We start from the raw sequence: 10792 nt of genomic DNA, 5'->3' as shown, positions 1-10792 counted from the left end.
AGGTTAGACAGATTTTTCCCCCCCATAAATTTATAACCTAAACATAGCACCGATTCAGCACAAATTATTTTATTTGTGCTTCAAAATTTAAAACATTACAAATAACAATATATTTATATTGGTCTTATACAAACACCTCCTATAATAACAATAGATATCAAATAACTCCTACAATGTACTTTTAAAATTTTCTGACAACACAATCAAATAACTCCTATAATATTCATTTTATGCTTTTGGCATGAACCCCAAAAATGAAAAAGGAATTATGCCCACAATTTCTAATAGATCTTCCCAAGACGTGCATATAGATATAATAAGACCTTTTAAAAAACTGCATAGACAACGTACAGAAGTATTTTTCAAAAATATGAAATTTCCACAAATAGTCATTTTTGCCAATAACATAACATATATTGTCATATATTCTATAAAAAGAAAGACTTTTCAAAGCAGAAGTAGAAGAGAAACAAATGGTCCCAACTCCCAAATAGTGACCGTAATAATATAAAAATGCACTTATTCCTTGACCCTTTGTCGTAATACTCCAGAATTAACGCCAACTCACTTCCAAGTACCACCTAACCCAAAATCACCATTAGGAAACAATTCCCAGAAATCATGATTTGAGCTAGAGCCAACTCAAGCTGATTTCTTTTTCAACTATCCTGACCTCTAGATTGGTGAGATCTTCCTTGAAAGGTTCCCATAACTTGGCCCTCTCTTCATCATCACATATCACAAGCTTCAATTGCTTAAGTTTCTCGGTTGATTGTGGCAACCCATTACGCAAGTTCAAGTTCAATAAGTACCCTTTCATGTGGAGCTCTTCTAAATTACACAATTCGCCAATATCTTTTGGCAAATTTTTAATGCCAAGGCAGTCAGATATGTCAAGAAATCTTAACTTTTGGAGGCTTTTAATTGAATCTGGCAACTCTGACAACTCGGTACAGGATCTAAGCCTAAGCACTTCTAAATTTTCCAGCATTTCAATTCCTTTGGGCAATGCAGACAGATGATGACAATTGGTGATGCTAAGTTTTTTTAGGAGGATAACATTGCACAACCATGCAGGCAATTCCACTAGATCATTGCAATAGTCAATGTTTATCTCCATTAGATTTGGCAATGCATCTTTAACTTTCATAGTACTATTCCCAAAAGCCTGACCAAAACTGCACATGAACAAGGATAATTTCTTCAAACACCTCAACCATATAGGGGCCTTGAAAAGGGAAGGAATTGAAACCTTCTCTAATCTGATTCTCTTTAAATTGGATAGAGACTTGAGTAGTTGAAAATTTATTAATTCAGCATGAAAGAAACCATAATTAGTGATTATCACCGCCTTGAGTTTATCCATTTTGTCCACAAACTCAGGTAAGCTGTAAATCTTTGACTGAAAGTTCAGAACTAGAACCTCAACATTGGGTGCTTGAATGTTGCACGCTTGAATGTTGCACCAACTTGATGTGAACGAATCATCTGCAAAAAGAGTTCTATACAGTATGACAGGGTTTTGTAGGTTATATATAGTGTATGTATGTTGTATGTGTGTGTGTGTGTGTGTGTGTGTGAGAGAGAGAGAGAGAGAGAGAGTGAACCAACCAGTTGAGATAGAAATTAGGCGAGCATTGGTGGGTTGTTGATTTTGTTCTGTGTACCAACTTGGTAGTTTGTTTTTTCTTATGTCCATAATCAGTCTTTGCATTTTTTCTATTGGATCTTGCTTACTCTCAGATATAGCTAGCTCTCTAAGAAGATCATGTTGTGTGACAAAGTCTTCATTGTAATACCTGCTAAACTCACTTCCGTCTTTCCTGGGGAATGGACAAAAAATAGAAGCTTAGAAAGATTTAAAAACATCAAATTTCACATACGAAAAATTAATTCCATTATCATCCAACATAATATAATAACACAGCTAAGGAAAATAAATACTATCAGTTTCCATCTACAATAATTGAATTCAAACATCTACAAGACAAGCAACAATTTTTTTTCCCAGACAAATAGAAGTTGGAAACCCCTTCTTTCCCCTGGTAGAGTAGTTGAAATCCCTCATTGTTTCTAGCTTTGTACAACTTTCCTTCTTTCAAGCTCTTTGTAATAATCACCAACCACATCAATGGTATGAAAAATCAGATTATTGAAATAAAAAGTCACCATACTTTGTCATCACAAGACTAGCCAGATGCCGAATGTTGAGTTCCTGTAAAGTGGCAATAGCATCAACGCCATCTTCACCTAGATCATATAATTCTGCCCACATATCAATGAGGGCAGCAACGTAGGTCCTTCGGTCTTCAGGAAATGAACCTAAATCCATGAAAAACTTTTTGAATTTGACCTCAGGACCTGAAAATTCTAGGCTTCTTTGGAGACATTTACGCAGATCAGGATTGGAAATAATGTCATCATTAGACCACTTCCTCAATCTACTGAGCTGAACCTCTGCACTCTGCCCACGGAATGATCCACCAATCACTTCAAGGGCTAGTGGAAACCCCCCACAGCCTTTCAACATCTGCAATTTATGGAACCAAATAACATTTGTTATTCTTTTAAGGTTACAGGGTTTATTTAGTGTTTTAGCTATTTAAACCACATTAATAGTTTGGAATATGAAACCATGGTTCATATGACTTTTCCCCCCATCTTTTTGCTCGAGTTTTGGGGACAATTCATAATTAAAAAAAAAAAAAAACAACAACCAAGCTTTAATGTATATGTACGTATGAAAACATGATTTCTAAAGGTATTTCTTCATTCATATACATACCTTACACAAAGTAAGTGCAAATAAAATTAAGCCTGTTGAATGCATATGTATCATAGACTGCCAAAGTACCTTATCTATATATTCATCTGGAATGTCATCTGAAATGCAAGAGCTCCCATCTTGCAGGGTTGAGTGGTCAAAAAGAGTCCTTGCATCCTTATCATCTAACGGTTTTAACTCATATGAGCTAAATCTTGTAAATGCAGTTCTTGTGGTCACTAGAATCTTGAAATTTGGCATATGAAATGTAAACTTCTCGAGAAGGGTTTCTGATCCTGGCCAGACATCATCTAGGATCAACAATGTAGGATTTAATCCAATTCTTTTTGGTAGTTCCTGCAAGTGGTTGACCGCATCTTCATCACTTTGAAACTTAGGCACCAGAGCACCCGCATGATTCAATAGTGTTAGCTCGAGTTTTGGGGACAATTCATAATTTAAAAAAAAAAAAAAAAAAAAAAAACAACAACCAAGCTTTAATGTATATGTACGTATGAAAACATGATTTCTAAAGGTATTTCTTCATTCATATACATACCTTACACAAAGTAAGTGCAAATAAAATTAAGCCTGTTGAATGCATATATATCATAGACTGCCAAAGTACCTTATCTATATATTCATCTGGAATGTCATCTGAAATGCAAGAGCTCCCATCTTGCAGGGTTGAGTGGTCAAAAAGAGTCCTTGCATCCTTATCATCTAACGGTTTTAACTCATATGAGCTAAATCTTGTAAATGCAGTTCTTGTGGTCACTAGAATCTTGAAATTTGGCATATGAAATGTAAACTTCTCGAGAAGGGTTTCTGATCCTGGCCAGACATCATCTAGGATCAACAATGTAGGATTTAATCCAATTCTTTTTGGTAGTTCCTGCAAGTGGTTGACCGCATCTTCATCACTTTGAAACTTAGGCACCAGAGCACCCGCATGATTCAATAGTGTTCGTACAATGGCCTTCAGATCGGGATCGTTGGAAATAGTGACAAAAAAAATATTGTCCCCAAATTTGTCTATACACCAAAAAAAAAAAAAAAAAGTAGTTAGAAAGTTGAGACCAAGGTACATTTTCTTATATCACTGTTACTGTACACAGAAATAAAATAATGGCAAGGACATAGATACAATCACACAATCCCACCCCAGCAAAGAATATGAAGTGAGATTAAAGAAAAAAGTAACTGTTTTTTTTTTTAATAAAGAAAAACCACCAATTATTAAGAAATGAGAATCTTTTTTTTTTTTTCAACATTATCTTTGTCACTTCTCTTCTAAGGCAGTAAATCCAAAGTATGAAACCAGCAAATGTGCCAAAAACATTCCTATGACTATTGAAAGGGCTAAAGCAACGGCCTGAACATCCTGCCAAATGAGACATAGATTTGTCTCAAACTGTAGTTCAATTTCACTTCCAGGAATTTGAATCTGCATGCGTGAATGCAATCTCATTCATTCCAATTATAGCAAAACACATATAATATTCAAGCAATAGCTCATTTTAGGATTCAACGGTGAACTCCTCTGTATTTTGTTTTTGGCACTACCTTACAGTTTACTTTCACTAGAAATAACATGTTTAATAAACTGAAATATCCATTTTGACCCCAATGCCACTTAAATAAATATAACAAGTTTTATATCAGTACAATACTTTTTTTTTTAATGGAATATATCAGTATAATACTATAATCACAAGTAGAGAGTTAGTGTTAATTACCAAATCACACACAATTTCAGTAAAGCAAACAAGTAAATAATCCAAAAAATTGGAAAACCAAATTGACGAAGAACTTCTTCAAAGAAAAAACTACTCTGCGGGTAACATACCCTGACAAGACAATTTACTAGTATAAAAGAAGTTCATATACTACTCAGTAAACTGATGAGATTAGACTCTACTGACAATGCATTGATGTTACCACAACTAGTCAATAACTTATGGACTTCTACATTTGCCTCTTCATCAGGATGCGTCCGCTTCACTCCGGAATCCGGGGAATACACTGTATGCACTGATGCAAAGCTGGTACTTGTGTGGTTCAGCAGTATATTGGTTTGTCAGTGTTCTTGATAATGGATAAGTCATAAAGATGTAAAAACCAAGAACTAGAAGGAACAGGGTTTATTCATTTGTGATGTAGGACAAAATATTCTAATTAATTTCTGTAATCTTTTATATTTGGTATTTTTATGTAATTTTCGTTATTTTAGGTTTAGGGCATTTATTTCCTTATTTTTAGGTGTATTTAATGCTTTTTAGGTCAAATTTGATTCCTATTATGGTTAGGTATCAATTAGGAGTTAATTTAGATTATATTTTCTTGTCAATCAAGTTTTAAGGAGCCCTTAAATAGGCCACAAAGTCTGTAAACGTTTTTTCATAGACTATTATCAATAAACACAGACTTTTGTCAAATTTTCTTCTGGTGGATTCCAGTTTTATCTCCTTGTGGATTCAGGGAAACCCCTCGTGGATTCGAGGTTTACTACCAGAAACTAACAGTTTAGTTTCTGTTCCAGCAAGAGAGTATCGTGTGTGTTTCTCTTCAGGCTTCCGCGACATCAATTTGGAACAGAGAGAGATTCACGATATTCTTGATACAGTAACCTCTCTACACAGGAAAACAAAATCTGTGACTCTCGCTAGAGGGAGACTTGAGAAACTGTCCCAATTTCTACTACTTAATTTATGACTTGTTCTTCAACAATTTATCAAATCACTACAAACCTTTTTTATATTAGTCAAGGACATTTGCACTATAACTCAAAAGGACTACTCTAGTTTAGGACTCAACACACAACCATACAACACACAATCAATATCCAATCAATTTGAGCATCACACCCAGAATTTGGGATACCTTTAATTTCACCATCTTGACAAAGCACTTTGACCAATGTGGCCTCCAGGAGCAGTGAGTAGAAGCAGCGACTCCTCCCACAACTTTGTCTTCAACTCCTTCAAAGGCACATCGAAGCCAACAATAAAATCTGGGGGTTTAGGAACCCAATACGACGGCCTAGTTTCATTGTTTTTCTGCGTAGCCTTCAAAAGCCGCAACCCATCCCTTCTGATCTGTAAATTCATGTCAACTTTAATGAACGTCACAATTGCATCGTTCAGCTTTGTAAGTTCATTATAGTACTTGAACCCCTTGAAAATGCGCAGGAACCAATTGTTTGTCGAGCACTTGCTAATGAGCTTCTCACCCTTCTTAATTTGATCGATCAAGCTCTCTGTTTCCTCTTTTGGGAGATCAAGTTCTTCGCTTGCTTTTCTTATCTCTTCCATCGCTGGCGCAAATTTAGCTAGATTGCGTTTGAGTCTTTTAAAAGCGGAGTTGAAGTTAAGGGCTTTCCTTCCATATTTCTTAACTGCATCATGCAAAATGTTGAATGCCTCTCCAAGAGCTGCCCCAGCCAATAATTCAGCAGCTGGCATAACTTTGCTTTGACAAATAGGCCAAAACAAAACAAGCCAAAGATTTTCTTAATTTGTCCAATATCTTTGGAAAACCCAGATAAGAAATATAATTTTCCTTGGTCGACGGATTAGATTTTCATTCAAAGAAATGAAAAACAGCATATATTACAAACAAACTGGCAGTGAAAACTGGAAACCAAAATTACATACTAGCTATATGATCGTATCAACACAAGTGCGATATATCAAGGAATGAAAATAATCCTACAGAAAAAAAAAACAAGCAAACTATGAAAAATTGGAAATGGGATCTCAAAATCTTCTATTTCTCTCCATTTCCTTTTGCAGATATGATAAGGAAACAGAGCAGAGAATCCAAAGCAAAGCAATTGAAGATGAAGAGGAATGTACACTTCTTTCGCGCAATGGGAAATAAAAGAGTAAAGTGATCGATGAATACTTTTCCTCTGAAATTAAGCAAGTAATGTCACGCAACTAACTTGGAAATTTCCGAGTTAGAATGGAGCGCATTGACTTCGGTCTTTTTTGAAGTATAGACTTAGAGCTTCCAAGCTAAGCAAGAATGGTGTCCCGCGTGACCGCGTCTCCACTCAGCGACTTGCTACTTTAAAATTAAATAATAATAATAATAATAATAATAATAAAAGATTAAATTTCATCCGTGTAATATTCTGTTTCTAAAAGATATTTAGGTTAAAAGTTGAAATTATCCCCTAAAGTTTGGGGATTTTATGGCCTAAAGTTTTAGAGTTTAAATTTTACTCTCTTAAGTTTTATTTAAGTTATGTAAAAAATTTATTTAAGTTATACATAAACTTATCTACTACGTATATTTAGTTTATTCAATAAAATAATGTCACATTATCCAATAAAAATTGTATTCTAATATTCCGTAAAAAAAAAAAAAAAAAAGTAGTTAGAAAGTTGAGACCAAGGTACATTTTCTTATATCACTGTTACTGTACACAGAAATAAAATAATGGCAAGGACATAGATACAATCACACAATCCCACCCCAGCAAAGAATATGAAGTGAGATTAAAGAAAAAAGTAACTGTTTTTTTTTTTAATAAAGAAAAACCACCAATTATTAAGAAATGAGAATCTTTTTTTTTTTTTCAACATTATCTTTGTCACTTCTCTTCTAAGGCAGTAAATCCAAAGTATGAAACCAGCAAATGTGCCAAAAACATTCCTATGACTATTGAAAGGGCTAAAGCAACGGCCTGAACATCCTGCCAAATGAGACATAGATTTGTCTCAAACTGTAGTTCAATTTCACTTCCAGGAATTTGAATCTGCATGCGTGAATGCAATCTCATTCATTCCAATTATAGCAAAACACATATAATATTCAAGCAATAGCTCATTCTAGGATTCAACAGTGAACTCCTCTGTATTTTGTTTTTGGCACTACCTTACAGTTTACTTTCACCAGAAATAACATGTTTGCTAAACTGAAATATCTATTTTGACCCCAATACCGCTTAAATAAATTTAACAAGTTTTATATCAGTATAATACTTTTTTTTTTATGGAATATATCAGTATATAGAGAGTTAGTGTTAATTACCAAATCACACACAATTTCAGTAAAGCAAACAAGTAAAGAATGCAACAAATTGGAAAACCAAATTGACGAAGAACTTCTTCAAAGAAAAAACCTACTCTGAGGGTAACATACCCTGACAAGACAATTTACTAATATATAAGAAGTTCACATACTACTCAATAAACTTTTGAGATTAGACTCTACTGACAATGCATTGATATCACCACAACTAGTCAATAACTTATGGACTTCTCCTCTTCATCAGGATGCGTCCGCTTCACTCCGGAATCCTGGGATCACACTGTATGCACTGATGCAAAGCTGGAACTTGTGAGGTTCAGCAGTATTGGTTTGTCAGTGTTCTTGATCATGGATAGGTTATAAAGATGTAAAAACCAAGAACTAGAAGGAAAAGGGTTTATGGATTTGGAACAGAGAGAGATTCACGATATTCTGTGATACAGTAACCTCTCTACTCAGGAAAACAAAATCTGTGACTCTCGCTAGAGGGAGACTTGAGAAACTGTCCCAATTTCTACTACTTAAATTATGACTTTTTCTTCAACAATTTATCAAATCACTACAAACCTTTTTTATATTAGTCACGGACATTTGCACTATAACTCAAAAGGACTAATCTAGTTTAGGACTCAACACACATCCATACAACACACAATCAATATCCAATCAATTTGAGCATCACACCAAGAATTTAGGATACCTTTAATTTCACCATCTTGACAAAGCACTTTGACCAATGTGGTCTTCCCACATCCTCCAGGAGCAGTGAGTAGCAGCAGCGACTCCTCCCACAACTTTGTCTTCAACTCCTTCAAAGGCACATCGAAGCCAACAATAAAAGCTGGGGGTTTATGAACCGAATACGACGGCCCAGTTTCTTTTTTTTTCTGCATAGCCTCCAAAAGCCGCAACACATCCCTTCTGGTCTGTAAATTCATGTCAACTTTAATGAACGTCACAATTGCATCGTTCAGCTTAGTAAGTTCATTATAGTACTTGAACCCCTTGAAAATGCGCAGGAACCAATTGTTTGTCGAGCACTTGCTAATGAGCTTCTCACCCTTCTTAATTTGATCGATCAAGCTCTTTGTTTCCTCTTTTGGGAGATCAAGTTCTTCGCTTGCTTCTCTTATCTCTTCCATCTTTGGCGCAAATCTATCTAGATTGCGTTTGAGTCTTTTAAAAGCGGAGTTGAAGTTAAGGGCTTTCCTTCCATATTTCTTAACTGCATCATGCAAAATGTTGAATGCCTCTCCAAGCGCTGCCCCAGCCAATAATTCAGCAGCTGGCATAACTTTGCTTTGACAAATAGGCCAAAACAAAACAAGCCAAAGATTTTCTTAATTTGTCCAATATCTTTGGAAAACCCAGATAAGAAATATAATTTTCCTTGGTCGACGGATTAGATTTTCATTCAAAGAAATGAAAAACAGCATATATTACAAACAAACTGGCAGTGAAAACTGGAAACCAAAATTACATACTAGCTATATGATCGTATCAACACAAGTGCGATATATCAAGGAATGAAAATAATCCTACAGAAAAAAAAAACAAGCAAACTATGAAAAATTGGAAATGGGATCTCAAAATCTTCTATTTCTCTCCATTTCCTTTTGCAGATATGATAAGGAAACAGAGCAGAGAATCCAAAGCAAAGCAATTGAAGATGAAGAGGAATGTACACTTCTTTCGCGCAATGGGAAATAAAAGAGTAAAGTGATCGATGAATACTTTTCCTCTGAAATTAAGCAAGTAATGTCACGCAACTAACTTGGAAATTTCCGAGTTAGAATGGAGCGCATTGACTTCGGTCTTTTTTGAAGTATAGACTTAGAGCTTCCAAGCTAAGCAAGAATGGTGTCCCGCGTGACCGCGTCTCCACTCAGCGACTTGCTACTTTAAAATTAAATAATAATAATAATAATAATAATAATAATAAAAGATTAAATTTCATCCGTGTAATATTCTGTTTCTAAAAGATATTTAGGTTAAAAGTTGAAATTATCCCCTAAAGTTTGGGGATTTTATGGCCTAAAGTTTTAGAGTTTAAATTTTACTCTCTTAAGTTTTATTTAAGTTATGTAAAAAATTTATTTAAGTTATACATAAACTTATCTACTACGTATATTTAGTTTATTCAATAAAATAATGTCACATTATCCAATAAAAATTGTATTCTAATATTCCGTTAAAGAGATCCACTATCATCTTATCTTTTTCTCTTATGTGCGGAAGGATTTTCTTCTATGCTAGACAAGGCACAGGAGGAAGGGAGGCTCCATGGTGTTGCGATTTGTAGAAGAGCACCGTGTATTTCACATTTATTATTTGCAGATGATTCACTCTTGTTTTGTAAGGCTAACCAAGAGGAGGTGCAGAGTATTACAGATGTGTTGTAGACTTATGCAGCCTCGTAGGCCAATGTATCAACTTTGAGAAATCATCGGTCTATTTCAGCAATAATACAGCACTGGAGGTTAGGGATAGAATTAAGGAGATGTTGAGGGTAAGAGAGGTGGAGCGATTTGAATCCTATTTGGGACTGCCTACTTTGATTGGTCAAGCAAAATACCAAACTTTTTCCTTTCTTAAGGATAGGGTTTAGAAGAAAATTTAGGGTTGGAAGGGACAATTATTGTCTAGAGCCGGAAAGGAGATTTTTATAAAGGCCATGGCGCAATCTATTCCTTCTTCTACTATGAGGGTGTTTCAATTACCAGTGAAGCTATGTGATGAGCTTAATGCTATGTGTGCAAGATTCTGCTGGGGGCAAATTGGAAATGAGAGGAAGATCTATTGGAGGAGTTGGAAGGTGTTAACTCAATCTAAAAAGGATGGTGGAATGGGTTTTCATGACTTAAGAACTTTCAACCTAGCAATGTTGGCCAAATAGGGATGGCGGTTATTACATGAGAAAGACTCTTTGCTGTATGGGTGTTTTAAGGACAAGTATTTTCCACGTGGGTGTTTCTTGAAAGCAACTGA

At 35.1% G+C, this 10792-nt stretch overlaps 1 protein-coding gene across 1 annotated transcript; it reads right to left on the bottom strand.

Moving 5' to 3' along the window:
- Nucleotides 1–358: 358 nt before the first annotated feature.
- Nucleotides 359–9662, bottom strand: LOC112026189 (probable disease resistance protein At5g66900). The gene is made up of 5 exons (XM_065778538.1): nt 8505–9662; nt 3393–3799; nt 2175–2530; nt 1612–1823; nt 359–1488 (listed from the first exon to the last, which is right to left on the bottom strand). The coding sequence occupies exons 1-5, from the start codon at nt 9094–9096 to the stop codon at nt 632–634; spliced, it is 2424 nt and encodes an 807-aa protein (XP_065634610.1). The 5' UTR covers nt 9097–9662; the 3' UTR covers nt 359–631.
- Between the last annotated feature and the right edge of the window lie 1130 nt (nt 9663–10792).

The sequence above is a fragment of the Quercus suber genome, unplaced genomic scaffold (assembly GCF_002906115.3).
Source record: "Quercus suber isolate HL8 unplaced genomic scaffold, Cork oak 2.0 scaffold_185, whole genome shotgun sequence".
NCBI classification, from domain to species: Eukaryota; Viridiplantae; Streptophyta; class Magnoliopsida; order Fagales; family Fagaceae; genus Quercus; species Quercus suber.
Note: the sequence above shows the minus strand (reverse complement) of the source record. Positions and strands in the feature narration are given on the sequence as shown.

Excerpts from the sequence above, each read along its gene's own strand:
- LOC112026189 (XM_065778538.1), bottom strand. The coding sequence starts at position 9,096 with ATGCCAGCTGCTGAATTATTGGCTGGGGCAGCGCTTGGAGAGGCATTC. Across the intron at positions 1,824-2,174 it reads GCTAGTCTTGTGATGACAAA|GAAAGACGGAAGTGAGTTTA; the intron begins GTATGGTGACTT and ends TCCATTCCCCAG. Across the intron at positions 1,489-1,611 it reads CCTAATTTCTATCTCAACTG|ATGATTCGTTCACATCAAGT; the intron begins GTTGGTTCACTC and ends CTCTTTTTGCAG.